The 24,426-nt window shown below is 38.2% G+C and overlaps 1 protein-coding gene across 4 annotated transcripts in view; it reads right to left on the reverse strand.

Moving 5' to 3' along the window:
- SATB1 (SATB homeobox 1) overlaps window positions 1–24,426 on the reverse strand; it is a 112,970-nt gene that overhangs the window by 26,308 nt on the left and 62,236 nt on the right. For all 4 annotated transcript variants that reach the window (XM_006874241.1, XM_006874242.1, XM_006874243.1 and 1 more), the window contains one exon: window positions 10,205–10,360. In XM_006874241.1, coding sequence (XP_006874303.1) covers window positions 10,205–10,360 — 156 coding nt within the window. The remainder of the gene's footprint in view (window positions 1–10,204; window positions 10,361–24,426) is intronic.

Consider the following 24,426-nt stretch of genomic DNA (forward strand, 5'->3'; position numbering starts at 1 on the left):
TCAGAACAAGCCCTGTGTGGTCTGCCAGAGAGGAGGAAATAAAAAGTAACAAAGCATATTTTGGAATGATAAGCAGTTGCTGGACTTTTACTCCAGCAGAAAAAGCTCTCCTCCTCTCTGGAGTTCACAGATTTCACTGTCCTGTCCATATTAATTCTTCTATTCAACTTGCATAATCCTGTGTGCCTTCCCAACTCTTTCTTTCATTTCCCCTTCCCCTCTGTTAAATCAGATTGCTTTATCACTAGCAGCTTTCTCCAGCTCCCCAACAAATCTCTTGTAAACAAGGCGATTTTTAAAACCGGGGGAAAGTATTTTGCTATTAACGACAATACGGAACAATTGGAAAAGTGGGTGGGGGGGAGTGGAGAAGAAGGAGTGCCACTTAAAATTCACCTGCTTAAAAAGACTCCATCCTCTCATATGTAACCGCACAACAGAGATTTAAATATTTATTCCCATTTGGATCTCAAAATGGGTTTTGCCATCGACAAAGTTGGGGAAACATTCTTGCAAGTGAATAGAATACAGAACCCTCATCAAGAAAAGGGCCATTTGTTTGGAAATACTCTATTGAGCATGCTCTACCTTTCCACTGGAATATGCCAAGCGCTGTCACAGATGGCAGGCTCTGACAGTTCCCATCCGTAGTGTCGATGCTCGACAGTTCAGCACAAGATCAGTGACATTCTGTCTCATTAGAACCACGCTAATTATCACAGCTAGTTTCAGGGGAAACCATGTGTTGCAATGGTCAATTTGAAGGAGTCTGTGCATCAACAAACTGGTAATAAGGATCAGACACCTTATTATATGACAGCATGCTGCCTATGATCTGATTTACAGAATCAGAGGCACCGAGGCAGCCGAGGAGGCTGGCAGTTTATGAAAACAGTGTGTTTAAACCCAATTCTTGAAGCATACTGGTTGAAAAGGGAATTGTTAAAAAAAAAAAAAAAAAAATTACACAAAAGCAATTGGAATTGTTGAATGAAGAAATCAAAGGAGAATAGATTTTCTATTAACATACAAGCGATGTAGATTAAGATTTACAACAAAGACAATTAATCAATTTGACAATTGTATGTCAACTCCACAAGCACACTAAAAGTTTCTATTTTTACAAGCTTGTTTTATTTATTTTTGTTAGTGCTATGTCCAGTCAGTTCCACTCATAGGGACCCTATGTAGGGGTAGCAACTGGTGTGTTTGAACTCCTGGCCTTCTGGTTAGCAGTCTTATGCTTATGCTACTGTGCCACACCAGTACTCCATTTTTACAAAGTCTTTAGCGATAAATTAATAGTATGGTTTTATTTCTACTAAACTTTTATACAGACACATACACACAGGATAGGGCTTCAAAAAAGTTCATGGAAAAATGCCATTATCTTTTAATTCCATTTGTGTATGTGTATAGATATGATTTAGTTGTGTCATTTTTACACAAAAGAACTGAATGTGTAAAAGCATTAACAACTATATACTTAACATTTTTAAGATACTAAAGATATTCGTTTTGGCAAGGCAGAGGAAATCTACATTAGAGTCATATTACCAACCTAAGTTCTTCCATTCCTTTCTTAACACCTTTCACTGATGTGAAATTTTAATGGTGCAGTTTCTTTCAGAGCTATTTTTCTATTGTCATTTTACATAAATGCATTTTCATAGCTCATTCATTTCACAGTGCCTTTATTTTCATTTCTCATATGAGGAAAAGAAGAAGATAAAGGTAAAATAAAACCTACCTTCACAATCAAAAACATAAAAGACAACTGTTGAGATGCTTGAGAAAACACTTTGTCTTTTAGCTTGGTAGTTTGTTAAAGGATTATATCAGTGTTATAGCTGTGTGCTAAGTTTAACTGAATGACATTCAGTTTTAAGATTAAATCCCACAAGAGTTAAACTTCATTGATTTGCTCTCTTCCCTACTCCCATTTCTGTACATTCTTGATACTATCCTAGCTGTGCAGTGGTTAAGTGGTCGAGTGCTAACAGAAAGGTTGGAAGAAGTTCGAAACCACCAGCTGCTCCATGGGAGAAAGAAGAGGCAGTTCATGCAAATCCATCAAGATTTACAGCCTGGGAAACTCTCTGGAGCAGTTCTACTGTGCCACATAGGATCGCTATGAGTTGGTATCAATTCAACAGCAAGGGGTTTGGTTTGGATCCTATCCTAGAAGTCATTCTTCAACTGTCAATACTGATTTTCGAAAAGCTAAGAAAAAGAGGAACTTTTACAGACTCGTCTCAGTTCACCCATGTCAACTTACACTAACATTTTAGAACAAAAAGTCGTCCCCAATGAAAGCAGATGCTAAAAATATATAATTAGTTTACCCTTGCTTCAGAAAGGACACACTGAAACACTCTAAAGTGGGCCACTCCTGTTGTGGCTTCCTTGCACTTACTCACATATGATAAGCCTCTTTAAAGAGTTAGGCTAATAGTTACGCATTGTTGTTGTTAAGTGCCGTTGAGTTGGTTCCAACTCTTAGTGACCCTGTTTAGGGTTTCCGAGGAGCAGCTGATGAGTTTGAACCTCATATCCTGCCATTCAAACTGATCTTGTGATCCAGGGTATTATCCTGCAGCATGGCAGCAGGTTACAAATTAACTTTCTTTAAAGCTAAAATTTTCCTTATGATATTATCTGAAGATAGAGAAGTTGGGTCTAATGAGTTATGATTATATTTATAATAGTTAAACTTATTACGAGTGAGTGTCAATGGGGAAACTGTATTCAGATGACTTTTAGTTAATTGAATTTAAAGTTAGAAAAAATTGTAAGTGATCTGAAAGTAGCAAGAAGGTAAGTGAAGAGCTTCTGTTTAATTTGATATCATAGCTAACACTAAGTGTCTGAAAGGTAAAATATACCTGTATGTAACTTTTTAGCCAAAAATTATGATTGATAATTCTTTTTAATAATTCTGAACATTCCTGATCTATGCCTACTAAAACACACATTTGATTTTATAATGTAGAAATATGAAAGGGTTCACAGTAAGATCTATAAATTTTACTAGTTCTTTATAAATATATCAGGTACTCTGAAACAGAATATTCTAATATTTATGTATTTAAAGCCACTACTTGAACTGAAAATATAAAGGTGGGTTAACATTTTGGAAAATAGAATCCAATATGGATTCCCAATTTATTTGGACATGAGATTTTTGGAGTCAGAGTGCTGCTATGGTGCTGTAGGATAAGAAGTGGACAGCTAACTGCAAGGTCAGCAGTTCAAACCCACCAGCCACTCCTCGGAAATCCTGTGAGTCAGAATAAACCGTACAGCACCTACTGCAGCCCCCAATCCTCCTTAAGCAATAAGAACGCACAGGGGCCTCTACAATGTGTACTAAACTGAAATGAACATATTGTTGAGATGTGTGGGCCAAAGAACTGGTTGTCTTACGTTCTCTACATGTCCTCCCCACACATGCACTCCTTTTTTATCTCATTCCCCAGGCAAATGGGTTCAGGGAACCCTGAGCTTTATCTCCCTGACCCAGTACACAAACAAACAAAACATGAGATGGACAATGTATAAACAAGCAGTTCTCCATATCTAGTTGCAGAAAATTCTATTAGCTCAAGAAAAGAGACTATGGGGACAAACTGTAAAGATCATCCCACAAACGGCTAGAAAAGAATGTGGCACTACGAATAACAGGAACTGTGACTCTGATTATCTATGTGTTTGAAATAGGAGTCTACATAGGTGAAATCTTGTTGTAGCAAAGTCTGTTAGGTGAACGTTCCTAGAGAATGAGTCAGCAAAGAGCTTGGAACTGAAGTCTCTGTGAAGTGTAATTCAATTCTAGCAAAATAAAAAACAGTCACTAACATGCAGGAATACCGAATGCACTTGTACTTCCTCCATTATGTTATCCCTAAATTTTGTCACTATGGAATCCTGTTTCCAGCCATCTAAGAATATCCAAACCCAAAGATCAAAATGTTGTGTTTTTGTTTTTTTTTAAATCTAAGAACCAAATGAGTACTAAAGCCTTCACTCTCTTTTTCCTTTTTTGCTTTCCCTCTCTCTCTTCTGTCTCGCCCATTCCTGAGGCCTTGAATCTCAATGACAATGTTGTTGTTGTTATGTGCCATGGAGTCGTGTTCCTACTCATAGCAACCTTGTTCAGGGTTTCCGAGGCTGTAAATCTTTACAAGAGTAGAAAGCCTCACCTTTCTCCTGCGGAACAGCTGGTAGTTTGGAACTGCTGACCTTCAGGTTACCAACCCAATTCGTAACCACTACACTACCAGAGCTGCTTTCAATGACAATAGTGAAGGAAAAAAAAGAATGAAAGACTTTAGATTATTTGACCTTTGTGGCACTATAGGATAAGCACTGGACCATGAAGTCAAGTGAACAGTTCAAACTCACCAGCCGCTCCTTAGAAATCCTATACAGGATCTCTATGAGTTAGAACTGACTTAGCAGCACTTAACAGCAACAGTTTGCCAAGTCTTTTCAGGACTCAAGCTCCAAAAATCTCATGTCTAAGTAAATGCAGAATCCATACTGAATTCTATTTTCCAAAAATGTACACACATACTTTAAACATCTAGTTGATTACTAAATAGGGCTATTGAAAGTAGTGGCTTTAAATACTTGAGAGACACACATTCTCTTCTTCTGGTGCTTAAAAACAAACAAAACCCACCGATCACCCCGATGAAATAGTAGTTGCTGAAGGCTCCTATAACTTACCAGGATTGGTGGGTTAAGGCTGCAAAAGGTTACATGGAAAGGACTTTCACTCAAAGAGAATTTTCATCATGTAACTATTTTACTTAAAAGAAATACTCTGTTCAATAAAGCACTAGAGAGAAATCATTTCCTAAGCACAAGTGGTAATACAGTGCTACTCTGTAAAAGCCTGTTACTGTATTCCTGCACTGCTCTATCTGCAAGCCCCACCTCTGCAAACACGAAAATCAATGTAACAACTCGATGTACAAGGCAAGGCCTACGGCACTGCTAATGTCCCCTGGCTGGACATACACCTTAAGTCTCAGGGCTCTCAAGGGGTTTGCTGTGGAATAAAATTAGATTCCAACATCTGCCACCATTAAGGAAAAAATTCCATTTCCATCTCCCATATGAAAACACTATAACCAATGAACAGTAACTGAACCTTGATACCATAATGGTTATTACCCAAATCAACTATTTTTTTAAAAAACAGTAAAATTAGCAAATTCTGTTCTCATAATTATTGGAGTGTTATCAGACTAAATGTTTGTTAAAATTCCAATATGATGCACTAGGAAAAACTGCTGCTTTTTTGAATACCCAGAATATAAAGTGTATTCATTTGTAGCTATTCACATTACGTTTAAAGCACATCATCTTTTTAAAGTTTGCATTAGCCTGCTTTCCTACCCAAGCACAAAAAGTAGCCTACCTTTAGTTTTCACTTGCATATTTTATTCAGACATTTCTATTAGAGCTAAAAAACAATCTCATTTCTATTACTCATGGAAGAGGAAGAATATAATAGATGTGAAATGGTGGAATCTACATGAGTTGATTTCTTTTACTGCAAATTGTACATTAGTCATTGCATAGTACAACTATGATGTGTCTGGTTCTATAAAAGTCTGGGACTGTTGTAACTTTGAAACAATCATGCTGCCTGCTATGCAGGTTACTTAGCCAAAGCTTTACCTTTTAAAAGGAGAGGCATTTGAAATACATAAATATATAAGTCAGTCAGTGTGAGGGATTGAGTCTCTTAGGTAAGTAAAATCTCATACACCTTGGTCATCAACTAAAATCTTTTTGCATTCATTCTAAAATGTGACCTCCTCCCATTTTAAAAGAATCTTGACTTTAAAAATGTCAAATAATTTCCCTATAGGGTGAATGACACAGATGGAACATTACTACCTTTCCCTTCTCCACTATGATGCATACCTGCTTATCCCCATATCAGGCATAAGAAAGCCGAGATTCCAAGGACCCTAGGAAAGTCCTCACTGTACCTATGATCAAACAGTCCAATATCCCTAATTCCTCTTTCTGCAGCAGGGAATAACTTCAGTACTGAACCCATTATTCAGAAACCCTGAGGAGATATACTACAATAGTAGGAGAGATGCAGAGAATTTGGGGCTGGCTAGTTGTTAGTTGTATGGACCCGCATGTGTAAAATGAGGAAAGTAACACTGGTTCACAGAGTTACTCTAAGAATTAAATGTAGGTAATAACATCCTGGTGTGGCACTGTAGGTTAATGAGCTGGACTGCAAAGTCGGTTTGAATCGCAAGATCGGTAGTTCAAGGTCACCAGCTGCTCCTCAGAAACCGTACACAGGGTTGCTATGAATCGGAACCGACTCGACGGTACTTAGTGTCAACAACAAGAAGCACACAATGTAAAATGAGCTTTAGCACAAAAGAGAGGTGATGCATGTTCATTTAAAGCCAACACAGACATCCAGGCAAGCCACAAAAACAGATGGAGGCAAATGGGTTGAGATAGAAGTAATGTGGTGTTTACCTCTCCATGTGTACTTTAACTTGGGGACCTTTGTCTCATGCGGACAACCCTTGGCACCGATATCTGAAGCATAAATAACTATTCCGAAAGTTAACAGTTGTGATCACAAGAAAGGTCGGTCTGGTTTTAAGGTTTTTTTATGGGGTGGTTGTTGATTAGATTTTCTGTTTCCTTCTCAAAAGATGCAAAGCAGAACTTAAAGTAACTATCTTTGCTTGCTACACCCAATTTTCCCTCTTAATGATACAGACTGTTTGGGACTGTCTTATTTCTAAAGTAATCATTAATCTTTGTGCATAGGTTAGTCAAAAGGGGAGTACTAATATCTGAACTGATTAAGAGAAAGCTACAGAAATATGCTGCTAGGAAGTTGGAGTAAATTATTATTTGTAACTAGCAGTTTAGTCCAAGGGAATGAAACTTAACACTTTACTTGACCCCCACAGGGTATAACTGGCCCCTTAAATTCATTCTCATCCAGTAATGGTACTGCCTGAACCAAGAGCTCTGGGGACTTTGGGATAAACGCCATTAGAGCAGACTCATAGAAGTTGCCACCTGACATTACTGAAACAGAGATTAACAGAGCACTGTGTAGGTCAGGGACAAAGAGTAAGGGTGTTTGGTGGTGGTAGTTATGTGCCATGGAGTTGATTTCGACTTACTGCAAAACCTTATACCAGGTTCTGAGTCTGTAAATCTTTACAAAAGCAGAAAGCCGCATCTTTCTCCCGCAGAACAGCTGGCAGTTTCAAACTGCTGACCTTGAGGTTTGTAGGCCCATTAGTAAGCACTACGCTACCAGAGCAACTTCCCAAACCTTTACTCACAAGACGTTATTAACCAATGCTGCTACCGTTAAAAGAGTCCCCAAATCAGGAGCTCAGTCCCTGGGAGACAGTCTAGCATATCATTTAATAAAACGGATGAAAGCTAAGGTAGCAAAGGGACAGTTAATCGTGTGAGTTATGTGCTAGTCAGAGAGTTAATGGGATGGGGAGAAGGGGCTAGGTTGAGTCCACTGGAAGAGGGCAGGAAATGAAATGATACTTATCTAAAAGTTTTATTCATTTTTTGTTGGTTTTGTTTTAAGGCTAGTCCTTATAACTATATTGCATGTTTTGTTTCTCTGCTAATCTATTTTGAGGACAGTGTTTGGCCCCTGTCTGAATATAGTCTGTTATTCCTGCTAATTTAATTGTGCAGGTCAGAGAAAAAGATTTAGGATCAGTAAAAAAAAGGCAAGATAATATACATTTAAATATGAGTTCCTTATCACAATTAGACTAAATAGCCAAAACAAGACTCTGCAGGGCGGGTACGTGAAGGGTAAAATGAGAACAGGACATTTCTACTTAATGCATAGTCTTGGCATGTAAATGAAGACATCTGAAGAAGCACACAGGTTTGAAGCGGCTCAAACATTCTATCATAATTAGAAACATTTTAAGAGCCCTGTAATTTCCAATCAAAATTACAGTAATTTCCGATATACAAGCCATGATTCATGACAGAATTTTACATTCCATGAGAGATTACAGTGGCCCGATGTATGACACGCAGAGTACAGCACTAACATAAACAATTCAGTTTAATGTTTAAACAGCACTTGATGTTTAGAATCTCACAATAAAAGAAACATATTATTGTAGAAATTATCACTTTGACAGTGATTGAAGGGTAGATAGGCATGTGGCCTATAAAGCTATAATTTTTACAGTCCACAGCTTGAGTTTAATCATTTTATATAACATTTCCAAGACATCCCATAAGTATTTCATCCAGCTTATAACTTAAACAACAACCTTTTCCTAAAGCAAAACTCCCAGTAACTGATGTGGACGGAGTAAAATTTAGGATAAACTGAAAAGGCATAATGTAACACAGTATCATAAATATTTACCAGAAATTGATAACAACCTGGATGTTTTATATAGGAATGTTAATTATGGTCATATATATGTTTAAAATTTCAAGTTTTAAAAATCTTACTTCAAGGGTTTAATTACCTCTAAATCTTACTTTGGTACTGTTAACATACTTTTGTGTACATTTAGTATTCTTCTGGGCTTTTGAAAGTATTTGTGATTTTGAAGAAGAGTTTACAGATAACTGTTGGTTCATATAGATCAGGGTTGGGGAACGTCTGGCCGTATAGGCCCATGAAATCATTAGGTCTGGTCATGTCAAGGCAACTGGAGTTCCATCAATCACATTGTTCTTGTTGATGTTAAGTGCCGCAGAGTCAGTTCAACTCACAGAGACTCTGTCTAGGGTTTCCAGGGAGTAAGTGGTGAGTTTGAACCACCAGCCTTATGGTCTAGTGTATTATCCTGAAGCACCACACCAGGACTCAGTATGTTGTTGTTGTTATGTGCCGGGAAGTACGTTCTGACTCATAGCGACCCTGTATAGGGTTTCCGAGGCTGTAAATCTTTACGGAAGCAGAAAGACTCCTCTTTCTCCCACGGAACAGCTGGTAGTTTCAAACTGCTAATCCTGAGGATAGCAGCTCGGTCCATATAAGGCCCTCGAAATCATTTGGTATGGTCCTGCCAGGGCAACCACAGTTCCAGCCATTACATAGTTGCTGTTGTTGTTGTTGTTAAGTGCCATCGAGTCAGTTCCAACCCATAGCGACCCTGTATAGGGTTTCCGAGGAACAGCTGGTGAGCTTGAACCACCAAACTTGCAGTTCAAACAGCTTTGCAGTCTGGCTCATTAACCCACAGCACCATAGGTGTAAGTTAATCAAATGTTTGACTATATGTAGCAGATTAATTTTTAAGTAATTAATTTTGTATGGGCCGCGAATGATGTTATAAATTTTGGTAGAAAAAATGCTCTGTGAGTGAATGCACTGTATTGCAAAGTCAGTTTGAACTGCAACATTGGCAGTTCAAGCTCACCACCAGTTGCTGGAAACCCTATACAGGGCCACTATGAGTTGGAATGGACTCGACGGAACCTAACAACAACTATCCCTGATATATAGATGGTACAACTTTTGATGAATGTTATCAATATATGAGAATTATTCTGATAAAAGATCATACTGTCTAGTCTTTCTTAAGTTTTCTTTTGTTTTGTAAGGGTATTTGTAACTTTCCAATTTGAGTCTATGCATTTCTAATGTATCCAGTTTGGACAATTTTCTCAATTGCAATTCCATTTATGTGTCCTGTACATGTCTACAGAAAAGCTAAAAAACATTCATATGCAAAGCCATGCATGCATGTTGTGTGTCTGTCTGCGCACATGTGCCAGTTTGAGTTGTAAACGTCTGAGTTGGAACAGAAGAAACTGTATAACGGTTGTACCAATACAGGATGGGCTTCAAAAGTCATCATCATACTAATAAAACAATAGTAATTCAAGTAATTTTTTCACTAAAATAGGTCATAGTGAGTAACGTCCTACACGTTACTATATTTTTGTGAAAACAACCATTAATGGACCCAGGGATTTTTGGAGACTTCGCTGAGCTGGTGAATGGCTGTTGGAAGAAACAATACCAGTATCTTTTATCTGAATCTAAACCTTTTGCTTCGTTTTTGAGTTCTACAAAGAATCCTGGAGACTGTGACCTCTTGGTGATATTGAAAATATACATCTCATTTGATGAAAATTCCACAAGCACTGCAGGTAAACATTCTCAATACCTAATAGAAGCTCTTACCTGGCTTTTGGTTGCCGCAACCTTTGCAAACAGTGCTTGGGACACTTTAGCACGCTTCATTTCCTGCTGAATCTCATCATAAATGGAAGCATTAATGTTCATGGTATTGTTCTCTGGTTTCCCATTCCTCTCAGTGGCAATAGTAGCTGTTTTCACCTACAAAACATTTTGAGCATGACTGTCAGTTTTCATTAACCTAACTGTCTTGAAGCTTTTCAGGCTCAGCATCCAAACTGGACATAGCTGCTCCTTTTATGATCAAGGTGATCAACAGTGGAGTCATTCACCATTAGCTACCACCTCGAGATCAGACTGCCTAAGATCAGGAAGTCACATTTTTACAGGTGATCGCATCTGTAATATGACAGCAACCGCCAGCTGACAACCAGGAATTATAATGCCATCAAGTAAGTTTTCTGGACAACGCCAATTGTTCCAAAGAATTGAAAACCCTAAACTAATTGTTTCCCAATTACCTTCCACTGCAATCCTAACAAAGGAAACTCACAATTAAAGTCGTAATGCACGCTGCTGTGTCTTTATCAAGTGCCCTGTGCCTAATACAGACAATTGCATCACTAATAGCTATTACATACTATGGCCTTTTTAATTTTATACCCTTTTTTATGCCTTTTCCTCTTATGTTTCATTTAAAAAATCTTCCATAACAAAGCCATTTGCAGAGCTACATATTTAAATCTTCTATCCATCCATGAAACAGGTAGAGTGCCTTGCTTAATTATCATAAAGGCTGGTTGCATTTTACATGTGCATGTCCAAGCTGTTCTGTATAATTATTTCATCTTTTCCTGGCACCCCTGTACATAACTATTTCCTTTGGACTTGTGGAACCAGACAGTAAGAAAATGTTTCATGATATTTAGCAGAATATTACTGTAAGATAAGAAAACATAGTAAGTGCCTTTACAAGTATATTCAAATGTCTAAGGCCAAGCGAGCTATCAGTATGGATAGCAATACCTTTTGTAAGAACGACAAGCAGATAGCAGCAGAGAAATGCAATGAAACTTTAGGGGGGGAAATCAAATTTTAATTTCAAAATTTACTAAAATTATTATTAACCTTTAAAACTCTAAATTTAATTTTGATTTTACAATTATAAGAACTGGTCTGGAAGAATTCCTTATGTACTATGACGCGGTTTATTTACTGGGAAATTGATGAAAATGATAAATTACAACTGACGCAAGACCACGCTTTTCCCAGTAAAATGATACATTAAGGACCTCATTACTTAGTGTTCTTTACAGAACTCAGCTTTTTGTTCCTCTAGAAACTTACCATCTTGGACGATTTTTCACACATAATATGAACATGATAGTAAATGAACTGTGCTTTAGGATAAACAAATGATTATTGACACTAAAGGCCATTACCCCAATCCCCATCCATGCCTACAAATTCTGCAAGTCTTCCAGGTTCCTTTCACTCTGCCTTATGATTGTTGTTAAGTGCTGTCAAGTTGGTTCTGACACCTAATGACACCTAGTGGGACTTCCAAGGAGCAACTAGTACGTTTGAACTACCAACCTTGTGGTTCGCAGTCCGGTGCTGATCTAACACTGCCACACCATGATATTTGGCATAAAGAGAAGAAGTTGTACTTTGTGATTCAGTTCTCTGCATTCAGGGAGTGAGTCCCATTTAAAATACACCTTCTGAATCCGTCTAAACCTAGCCAGTTAGTGAAACAATTCACCTCTTACTTATCTCGAGGAGGCAGCTAGATTCTTCCAATATGACATTACCCTTTTAAACACTTAAAAGAATAACTCAATGAAATGGTAATGCCGCAGGCCTGATGGGAAGACATGGAAGGAGAGGCTGGACCACTAACAAACTTTTACTGGGCCTCATTTGCCTCTCCTAAACAATGAAATGAGGATGGGAACAGCAAGAGACTGAGTCAGAAGATCCCCAAGTTCGCACTGTAGCTCTGTGACTCTGGTTAGCCAGAGCCCTCACATTAGTACAAGTACATTAACGACTGGGGGCCACTAAGAAGGCACACAGGGCTTTGAAACAATAATCTGCTAAACACCACTTTAGGAGCCAGAAGAGTTAAAGCATTACCATAAATTGCCTACAAAGTTGCTTTGGTGAGATTCACAACTTTGCTCTGGGGTGGTCTTGCTTAGAGGCAGAGGGATAGATTTGATTACCCCATGGGGTCCCTTTTAATACTTATTTTTCTCACTACTAAAATGAAAGAGAAAAGAAAAGCCATTTCAATCGCTTTGAAAATTGAACAGTATGGAAATGGAGGCATGAAGTCCAGTGCCTTGAAAAGAATCCATTACTTTACTAGCATTCTGCTTAGCAATATCTAAGAGAGCAGGCTTTGAAAACTTTGTGTTATGGTATGTTTTAAAAATAATTTCCATTCTTTTGTAAAAACTATATTTAAGAATTTATCTTTAAGGTGGGCTATAATCATTTGTTCCAACCCTATGATTTTGCTTTGAAAAATGTCTTCGGTCTACTTTTTTAAAAAAATAAAGCAATTATAACTTTAACCAAAAAGCAAGAATTTAAAATCATCTAAAAAAATCAAATAATTCTTTCTTAGTAGCCAGCACAATCAAAAAGTGAAAGGCAAGTATGCACGAAACATTAAAAAATGTGAGCACAACTTCTATAAAATATAAAGCAAGAAAAAAATCTGTATTACTCATTTTAAAACTATTTAGAAAGGCTCTTCTTTCCCAGCTTGTTGAACCAGATAGACATCTTATCACAGATAAGCTATTAGAATTCTGGAATCACATTTTTACCTAAACACAAACTATTGCTTTAGGGGAACTGACTTGGACAGTGTTTCAAAACTATGAAAGCTGAATTTTTCCCCAGGTAAAAATGGAAACAAAAATCTTTTATACCTCACTCTACTAAGTACTATTTTAGCTTAGAAGAAAAAAAAAAAATCTTCTTTAATCCTGGTTTAGCTTTTAATATTATATCACACATTAAAATTCATAAAGTAGTTCATTCCAGGCAAAACAAACTGCTCTTCAGCTCTTTTCCGCAAATGGCACAGGAGGTAAAATAAATGCAGTTGCTTTCCGAATAGCTTTTATCAAGGTAGGACATTCAACTCCATCATTACAAAGGTACCGGGAAGTAGCTAAGACCAGGAGGTTCTACTTCTGGAGTCCTGGTGTGGCGCTGTGGGTTAATGCGCCAGACTGCAAAACCATTTGAACTGCAAGGTCGGAGTTCAAGCTCATCAGCTGCTCCTTGGAAACCCTATACAGGGTCGCTATGGGTCAGAATCAATTCAACAGAACTAAACAACAACAACATGGGGATAGGGTGCAGTCTAGGGCCTGCTTTTTATTCCACGACAATTGTGCATTGGAACTCTTATTTCCCACGAAAACTCTATTTTGCTACTATCTGGACTACAGAACGCAACCAATCATACTTTTAGGTTACATAAAATGGACTCTGGAGTTTTGGTGGCGATGTAGGATAAGCACTGGACTGCTAACCCCAAGGTCAGCAGTTCAAACCCACCAAAGATAAGGCTATCTGCTCCTAATAAGATTTATAGCCTCAGAAACCTATAGGGTGTTATGAGTCAGAATCTCAACAACACAGCAGCTGACAAGAGCAAAGTGAACTCTACTGTGGCCTTGATTGGTGAGAGAACTGCTCACAAGTACACAGCACCTACACACAACATAGGTGTTTATATAGTTTTAATAATAATCATGACCATAATAAAGGCTGACATTTATTAGTTGCTTATTTGTGCTGGGCATTATTCTAACATCTATTTAACCTGCATATTAACTCTGAGTAGATACTTAAAAGTTGAGAAATCTTAATACAAAGAGGCTAAATTTAGCTTATTAAGGTCCAGTTTTTAGGAGCTAATAGTTTTATCATTATTTTTCAAAATATGCATATAATTTTTTTTTTTTTTTTTTAAGTTATGTTATGCAGGGAATGTGCTGTTCTGAGGCATTTTTATTGGTGATGAAAAACAGTCTTTACTCTCCAATGAGACTGTCTTGAGAACCATGGTTCTTTTTTCCCCCATTTACAGGAACAAAATGAATGATTTTCCATATCTGGACTTATAAAAGTTCTAGAGCTTTTACAAAATGGCAATTAATGGAAGGTACTTTGAAGCCTGTTCAGTGAGCTCTCAAAGCAATGCTATTAAAGGACGGATAACAAACACAGAACTTTGGTCAAGTGTTAAATTAAGTCCCTGCCTAGAACTAAATCTGATATTAAGAAGAACCGAATTATAGGATAGACATCTACCATATTAATTATATATTTCCTATATGAACTTTGTACATTTTCTAAAGCAATGTTACAAAATATCACTTTTCTTTAGAAGAAACCCAAGAATTACAGATGCAAAAAACAATTACGTAGCTAATTGAAAGTTACGTTGATAATTACAGATTTTCAAAAGCCCTCAGAAATTCTTAAAATTAATTTAGCTACAAAAGACAGACAAGAACCTACAAATAAAACCAGAGCAAGCACACTCCTAAGGTAGAAATTATCAATTTAAAACTGAGCTATTCCATGAAAAGGAGAATCACCATGTAAAGGTGATTATTAATAAAATCCTTCTCTTGTTAAATCATCTGGAAATTGTGTTCAGTATGTTGTTGTTATTCTTAAGTGCTGTGAAGTGGTTCCAACTCATAGCGACTCTGTATGGAGTTTCTGAGGAGCTGCTGGTGAGCTTGAACTGCCAACCTTGTGATTCAAACCAACCCTGCAGTTTAGCGAGCGCATTAACACACAGTGTCAAACCAGGGCTCCTAGCTCAGTATGATAGCTAGAAAAGAAACCACTAAGGCCAGGAGGTATATATTTACATGTATGGAGATCTGGTGTTGCGCTGTAGAGTAAGCACTGAACCACTGCTAACCACAAGGTCGGCGATTCACACCCACCAGCTGTTCCCTCAGAAACCCTACACAGGATCGCTATGAGACTGCACTTGACAACAATGAATGGAACAGGCTGTTTTTCTCCAGTCCTAGAGATGCCAGATTGTACGAAACCTTCCAAAACACGCATTATTTGTCAAGCATTTAATGTAGGATAAGCACTGGACTATGAATCACAGGGTCAACATTTTGAGTCCACCAGCTGATTCATGGAAGCAAGATGAGGCTTTCTGCTCCTGCAAAGACTTACAGTCTGGAAAACCCTATTCAGGGTCATTATAAGCTGGAGTCGATTCCATGGTACTTAACAACAACATCAGGATAATGATCTTGCACATACTGTTCTTGCTAGTCTAACAATAAAGTTTCCTATACTCTATGACAAAGAGATCATTCCTCTAAAATAAGTTGGCTTGCATTTTAAAAAAACAACTTAAATAGGAGATTTAAAAAATTTGACTAAATGTCAGACTTGGTGTTCTCATTTTTCTCACACCAAAAAGTTGGTACAAAAATTCAATGAATTCAGATTTACTGGCCACTCCATGGGAGAAAGATGAGGCTTTAGGCTCCTGTAAAGATTTTTAGCCTCGGAAACCCTACACAGGGTTGTTATGAGTCGGAACCAACTCGGTGGCACACAACCACCACAGCACCATGTATGTGAAAGTGCTTATAAAACTGTTAATCATTATAAAATGCAAGGTATTCTAATTTTTTGCATTGAGACATTAATTTGTGAAAATGTATTTTCTGCAAGCAAATCTGGCTCAGAGCCTAGCCACAAGACACAGCACATGGCAAGGTCGTCCCTGGGGGAAAGAGTTCAGGAGGAGATCATGCATGGCCACCTGAGTGGGGATTGCCCATAGCTTTGATGACTCCTGAGGCTGATCTAGTCTCCCCATGTAAGATATGGATAGAAGCTACAGTCAGGGCATCATTAAAACCAGGGAAGTCTCTTCTTGAAGATGCATGTAATCCCATTCCCTCAAATGTTTATTAGGTCCTTGGTCTGGTATGCCCCGAGGGCACTGCAAACCATCTTGGTGTGTGGCGTTACTCCATAGGAGAGGATCCAAGAGAATCCAGTCTTTCATATCTAAAGATGAATTGGGTCTTCTGTGAGCCAGTGAGGACCTCTGCCTGCAACATGTAGTTAACAAAGAATTCAGAGTTCGGGGCCAGTCTTGTCTCAAAACAAGTCAATTTCAAGTTTTCTTCTTTTTGGAAGAAATGAAACTTGCAGTATTACATAACCTCTTCTCTTACTGATAAAATTTCCAAAGGACCAAATTATACAGTTTGTTTCTGTATTCAGTTGTCTTCATTTTTTTTGTTATTCTGTTTAGTCATGTGTCATAAACATATTAAAGGCTTACATGTGGTATACCGGATTCCATTTTAAAACATTTGATTTCTTCAGATGCAAAACAGTACTAATTCTACTGATCTATAATGCGTTTTCCCAAAATCTCCAGTACTTGTTTGCACTGATAATACTTTTAATACATTAAGAATTTCTTCTAAGACATAATTTATTATATCATCATTAAAGGGCAAAATGTGAACAAATTGGTAGTGAGCTCTATTAAAATAAGGTTAAGTAATGCAAAGACATTCTCTATGAGGCAAATAAGATACTTTAAAGATTTATGTTAGAGCAATAAAATAATATTATACACTCACTCTGATAATCATTCTAGAATTTGTTTAGATGACCTGCAATACTGCATTAATGGAAACAGTTTTATCTTTGCAAGTCTCGCTTTGAATTTCTACAAATCTTACATATGTTCATTGTTGCTCCCCCAGCTAAGGGTTTTTAATATCAACCTCTTTTGAGAACAGTGAAGTGTAGTTCAATCAGTTAATCAGAATTGAGGCCAAAATAAATTACATACATTTATCAACAAATGTAACCTTTAAATACATATATACTACCCAATAACACCTAATGGTGTATGAGAAGATGTATCACTTAATAAAGGAGCTCTGGTAGTGGTTACGAGTTGGGCTGCTAACCTCATGGTCAGCAGTTCGAAACTACCAGCAGTTCCGTGGGAGAAAGATGAGGCTTTCTGCTCCCATAATGATTTACAGTTTCGGAAACGCTATGCAGGGTCGCTATGAGTTAGAACCGACTCCACAGCACACGACCAACATCACTTAATAATGAGAATGAATAGTAATCTGGCTCAACAAAAATTGATGAGTAAAGATAACAGAATCACATCTGAAGAACAAATAAAGCATTAAAATCTTGGGAAAGTTAGGAAACAAAAGCTATACTAAAAAACTACTAAGTCAAGCACTTGAATACATTTTTTTAAAAAGAAAAAAGTTCAATGGTGAAGTTTATATTGGTCTAAAGTAAGCCATTATTTTGTCAGTATTGCAGATTAAGTAATGAGTAAAATAACTCTCTGCCCAGAGGCCCTTTAGTAATGACTATAGCGAAAAAAGTTACCTAGTGATGGTATATTAACTCTAATCTACCGGCAATGCAAACTTAGTGTTAAACCAAATTCAAAGTTGAATTTGTTTTCTTTCTTTTTTAAGGTTTTTATTGTGGATTGAGTGAAAGTCCACAGGGGAAGATCATCAGTTTTATATTCAACAAATCATACACCTTGTTTCATAACAATGACTATAATCCCCTCCAAGTACCATCACTTAACAGTATTCCTCTCCATTTACTTTAACTCTTTAAAAAAAAAACAAAACACAAACACTCAAAATTACATAATAATTTATACCACACCAAAGGACACATTCTCCAAGTCTGCCTCCTGACCACCAGTTCTTAGTCCCTCTCTTCCCATGAATCTAGAGTCCTCAGCCTCTCCCCCGCTCTCCATGTACCCATCTCTGCCTCTGTCTCTGGTGTCGCTGCTTCTTTGCATAAGGTTCCACATTCTGCTTGTGCTCTTCTCCCTTGATGTTCCTAGGGTCCTGTTTCTGGACTGTTAAGATTAACCACTCCCCTGTTTTTGTTACAAAACTTCTACCTGTACAATTGTGACATTCACAATTAGTCATGATAACAATTACTCAATACTGAATCATAAGAATCTTATCCCCATCTCTTTTCACCAGACCCATCTACGCAAGATAAAAACTACTCAGTGGGGACTCTTTCTTCCCCCACACACTCTTAAACTCCCTCTTGAAACCTTGTAAGCCAGTCACTTCATGCCTTTATCGCCCCCTCATTTTAGGTAGCCAATGTCTAAGTTGCCCGTCTCTAGCTACCCTGTGTACAGAGGTGACAGCATTGATACTTGATGTGAAGACTCCTTCCCTTTCTGTTGGTTTAGAGTTACTACCTCCATGAGTGTAGGTCAAGTTCATCAAATTGTAGCCATTTACCCTTGTTTCTTTTATTAATGGGAAATTTTTTTTTTTAATCTCCCTCTAGTCAAGTTCTGAATATCAAGCCACTGAGGCTAGGTCAAATGGGAACTGTCTGCAAGTTTGGGTGTTCTTGTGCATACCCCTCACTTCCTATCAGCTCTAGCCCTCTGTGGCTATGTCCTTGGCTATGGGCTCAGGTGTCCCCAGGTCTCACCACACTTTCAACCAACTAGCCCTTCCTCCTCTCTCTCTCATCTCCAGGTCAACGGGAGTCAATAGATTGGAGTTGAACTCAGCCCATTTGTTCATTGCTGCCTTTCCCCCTGTTCCACTTACCAGTAGACCAATGTGGTCACCAGCAAGCTTACATGCCTGTTCATGTGTTCCCTTTGAGTTTCTCTTATAGGGGAGTTTGTCCTGAAGGAACTGGATTGCTTGCCTTCAGGGCTTCCTGATGAACAGCTTGCTTATTCTTGTAGTAGCCAGTCATGCTAACATTTTTGTTTTGTTTTTTTCCTGATGCTCTTTCTTTGAAGATGCATCTTCTGTCACTCTAGTTGTTCCAGGCTGGTCTGCTTGTCCTTTCTAGTGGGAATGTCCCACCTCAGAAGGTTCTGGATGGGACTCAGGATTCCACCTAGGTCCTATGCTCTGCAAAGGCTCTGCAAGAGGCCTATTTCACTGGGCAAGTTCTAGAACCCCTTTGAAGTATTCCAATCAGTTATAGGCTGAAGATAGAGCTTACAAGTTTTCTATAATCATGTTTCCCAACATTCCTTTCTGTCCCACTCAAGTGTCTATTTTACAATAGTAGGCTAAGGAACCAATATTCATAAGACAGTCAAGCATGTTAGTATTATTTCCCCTCTTCAAACTATGCCTAGATCCCTCCCACAGAGCCTTGTTGTTTTAAGCTTGAGCATGCATCACTATTTACCTCTGGCCCACTTAGGCCATGCAAACCTGTCTCAGTTCTTCCACCTCCTCCCCCTTCTTGTACTGCCTTCCTCAATAACTGAACTAAACCGCCCACCTCAACCCCACCATTGCAGTTACCTTATATTCCATTAACTCTTCCCTCCATTTAAGAAAGTCTATTTTATCCTGTAATCTACCTGACCTTCTCACCACCTGGATCTCTGTTCCTCTGTGTTTACCTACTTTCACATCATAATTGTTTTGATCACAGACTGACCTCCCAGATCCTCTGTTCTTATCATTTTATTCTGTTCTTGATGCTTCCATTTGTCGACTGAGTTCAGGGTGATGCTGCCATGTACATCATTTTCTGGTTGTTGTCTGTTCTTGTTGGTTCTCAGTCCACAGAACCTCCTTCAGGATGTTTTTCATTGCAGAATTGACTTTGGCAAAGTCCCTTAACATCTGTTTATCTAGGAATGTTTTGATTACACCATTGTATTTGATTGAAAGCTTTGCTGGGAACAGGATTATTGGTTCGCAGTTTTGTTTTGTTTTCTTTCAGGGTTTTATATATGTCTCCCCATTGCCTTCTTGCCTGCATGGTTTCTGTTGAGAGATCCGAGCTTTATCTGATTTGCTTACCTTTGTATGTTATACGTCTCTTTTCCCTAGCTGCTTTCTGGATTTTGTCCTTATCTCTGATTTTGGAGTGCCTGATTATAAAATATGTCTTGGTGATTGTCTTTTAGGGTCTATCCTTCTTGGGGTTCGTTGAACTTCTTGAATGCTTATCCTTACGCTTTTCAGGATGTTAGGAAAATTTTCTTTTAGAAACTCTTCAACTATCTCTTCTATGGACTTGTGTGATTCTTCCTGTTCTAAAATGCTGATACTTCGTAAGTTATATCCTCTTCATGTTGTCCAATGTGAATCTTAAGCTTTCTTCAGATTTTTTAAAATCCTCTTTTGTGTTTGCTTTTCTATCTTAGTAGTGTTGAGAGATTTATCTTTTAGCTCACTAGTTCTGGCTTCTATCTCTTCAATTCTACTCCTTTGCCCTTTCAGTGTATCATCCATTTCTGCTATTCTATTATTAATTGTTTGGACCTCTTTCTGTAGGTTTTGAATTGTTTCCAATGCTGTATATCTTATTTGATTGTTCCTGTAGCACTTTCCTGACTTCTTCCTTATTTCTCTCAACTCCATTGTATAGTGTTTTGATACATTTTATAATCATTTTTCTGAATTCCTTCTCAGGCATTTCCAAAGCCTGCCCTCCTTCCAGTATGGAGTGTAGGTCTACTTCCAGCTCATTTGTCTCAGTCACTTTATCTCGTTTCTGGACATGTGCTGACATAGTCATCTGCTTCTGTTTTTCAGGCATATTCAGGGATTAGCTGTGGCCTTAATACTTAGATGGGTGTTTATTTTGGTATTTTTTATGCTTTCTGATTGCCTCCAGGTAGATGTGATCAGGAAACGGGCTTCCCTTTTCACTCCTCCTAAGAAATTTCAAGATGTCACCGTTGGTCACTATGATGTAACTCAGGGTTTAATTTTCAACCTATTTCCCTTTTAGTCTGCCTGTCCCACTCCATAATTCCTGTTCAGGCCTTTTTCCTAGTGCTGAACAGTTCAGGGCCGGCTGTGGCCGTTTTGCACTGCCATTTGGTTTTAAGTGGAAATTGTCACTTTAAATTTTGTGGAGATCTCTGCACATGTGTAGTGAACCCTCCAGGTGGGGAGGTGGAGTGTCCACTCGCTCAGGCACCCCCTCTAGTCACCAAAATGGAGGTGCACAGCCAATGACAAACCAATGACACACAAAAAAGAATGTCCACACCTTTATCTCCACAGTTCTGTCAGGTGTCCGTGGCTGCTCTGATCCTTCCCTTGTTCGGTCTCACCCATGATGCCGGCTTGGAGAGCAGCTGAGCATGTTGGATTAGAAAGCAATGGATTGCTTGCTTCTGCTACAAATTCCCCTAGCTGTAAGCCTTCCAACCTTCTAAATAGTCATTTATATGTGGTTCAGAGTTCTGGGACCAGCCTGTGAGGCTGCTTGGTCCGGTATTCTGTGTTGTTGCTAAAGGAATTACTGCATGTCTACCCTTTCCACCATCTTCTTTGTTCTCTTTTGTTGCTTTTTTAAAATTGAATCATTCTTATAAAAGTCAGACATATAAATATCTGTTAAAAGCAGCACTAGGTTATATATATATATATATATATATGTATGTATGTATAAACAGAGATACTACAGAGATACCACAAGCTTTCACAAGCAGATATTTAGTCAGTTTAGGAAGCTAGAAGTTTTAATTCAGAACGTCACCTCTAAGAGAAGGGTTTCTTTCTGTGTCTGGAATTTTCCTGCCCGAAGGCACTCAGCTCTCTCTATCTACTGGGGTCAGCCTCCATGCAGCCTCCAGGTTCTGCTGCACAGTTCATCTGCTGCTGCTTCTCACCATCTGTGCCGTTGCTGGTATTACAGTACTTCGCTTCCTTCTGAGTACTCACCAGAATTTTTTTCTGATGGCCATAATTCTACCTACAGTCTCTTCAAGGCAATCTAGAGTTATATTATTGAAGCCTATTATTAGGTACCTTAAAACGCTTCCTGCCTCTACCCATTACTCAATTCCAAAACCACTTCCACATTTCAGTTATCAGGTCCCGGAGCTCTGGTAGTATAGTGGTTACGAATCGGGCTGCAAGCTGAAAGCTCAGCAGTTTGAAACTACCAACTGTTCCACGGGAGAAAGATGAAGCTTTCTGCTCCCATAAAGATTTACAGCCTTGGGAACCTTACATAGGATCGTGATGAGTCGGAATCGACCCAACGGCACATAACCACCACCACCACCACTCTTGTGGAGGAATCAAAGTCTATCTTAGTTATCTAGTGCTGCTATAACAGAAACACCACATGCTTTAACTGACTTTTATTCTCTCACAATTTAGGAAGCCAGAAATCTGAATTCAGGCTATAAGCTCTAGGGGAAGGCTTTCTTTCTCTATCAGTTCTGGGAGAAGGTCCTTGTCTCCTTTCTGTATCTGTGGGCCCAATACTCCTTACAGATCTCCATATGTCTTGGCATCCTCCAGAGTCTAAGTGGTGTCAATTCAGGAAACTCGGGCCCAAAGGATGTGCTCCACTTCTGATTCTTTCTTAGTGGTACTGAGGTAAATTCATCTCTGCTGGCTTCTCTCTTTTTAATCTTTTTTAAGATAAAAGGTGATGCTGGCCATACTCACAGAAACTCCCCTACAGTGGAGCAGATCAAGGCTATGACCTAAGTAAAGGTGTTGCATCCCACCCTAATCCCCTCACAATTGACTGGCTGATCATACCCGATCACAACATAAGGGATGATTACATCCCAAACCACTGAGAATCATGAGCCTATCAAGTTATCAATTACTTTAGGGGGGGGTATATACCACAAGGTCAGTAGTTCGAAACTACCAGCTGCTCTGCATGAGAAAGATGAGGCTTTCTGCTCCTGTAAAGATGGACAGCCTCGGAAACTCTGAACAGGGTCGCTATGAGTTGGAACCGACTCCACGGCACATAACAACAATAGTTCAACTCATGACATAAATACATGTGTATGTGTGTGTGTGTATAAAGCTCCATGGTGGCATAGTTGTTAAGTGATGGGCTAACTGAAAGGTTGGTGGCTTGAACCCCCTACCTGCTCTGCAGGAGAAAGGTGTGGCAGTCTGCTTCAGTAAACATTATGAACTTCGAACTCCTATGGGGCTGATCTACTCTTTATGTCTCAGAATCAAATGGGCAGCAACAGGTTTGGTTTGGATATTTATATGCACACACACAAACATACATGTACAAGTGCCTCACATTTTTATCTTCAGAGATATTTTACAGATCAAACTCAAGAATTTTTTTGTGTAGGTATGTGACTATGAATGTATATCACAACTATTCCTTTCTGCTAGAGAAACATCACTTTCTTATTCACAATTACAGCAATGATTTCCTTATCAGATCCTGTAGGCATTAAGACCTGAACAATTTTGATTAAATAAAAGTTAAGATTAATTGTTGTGACATTGCTTTAAAAATCTTTTAAAAATGTTTTCAGAACAGTATAATAAGCAGTTTAAGGTCCTCAGCAAGTAGCTGAATGTTTTTTTCTATTCCTTATTTATGCAGCATCTGTAACCACTTTTTCTTTAGTGTTGAATGACTTCTTTTTTTGTGTTGCCACACTTGGAAACGTAGGATGTTTTTTTACTACTGATAAAGGAAATTAACATCAAAACCATTTTATGACGACACCATTATATGGATACTGTATTTTGAATTTGTAGTCTATATTGCATATTTATCCAAGTTTTCTGTTGCTGCTGTTAAGTGACATTGAGTAGTTCTAACTCATAGCAGCCCTGTATAGGGTTTATTTCATCGATAGCCTTGCGGTTGACAGTCCAGTGCTTACCCTACAGCTTCACACCAGGACCCCGATCCAATTATAACTGATTTTAATTTTAAGAGTGGTGCATGTCACAACTTAAATGTATAAAAATCACATTTGTACATGGATTTTGAGCCTAACCATTATCAAATAGTATCCGCTGAAAAGTAATTTCTTGAATTCTCATAACTGTCTTCAGACTACATTTTAAATGTTGACTAGAAAATAATAATAATATAGGTTACAAATACAAAGTTACCTGGAAGGTGATTTTTCTTCTTTCTAAAAAGTGCAAAAATCTGGAAAAATAGAGTAGGTGCCTATTTCTGGGAATATGGACAGAATTCCTTATCAGGCCTATTTAAAACTGCCTTCAAGGATTGTATTAAACTTAATTATGAAAGATTACAAACGAGATGATGTGTAATTGGTACCAGCTGCAGTTCGTATTGGAAAGCATAAATACAAATGAAATTACTTATTTTTTTTTAATTTATTTACTATTCAAATGACAGTTCTAAACTAGTAGGGATAAAATTGACTTTACTTTTTCTCCTAT

Source organism: Chrysochloris asiatica, unplaced genomic scaffold, assembly GCF_000296735.1.
Source record: "Chrysochloris asiatica unplaced genomic scaffold, ChrAsi1.0 scaffold00267, whole genome shotgun sequence".
NCBI lineage: Eukaryota > Metazoa > Chordata > Mammalia > Afrosoricida > Chrysochloridae > Chrysochloris > Chrysochloris asiatica.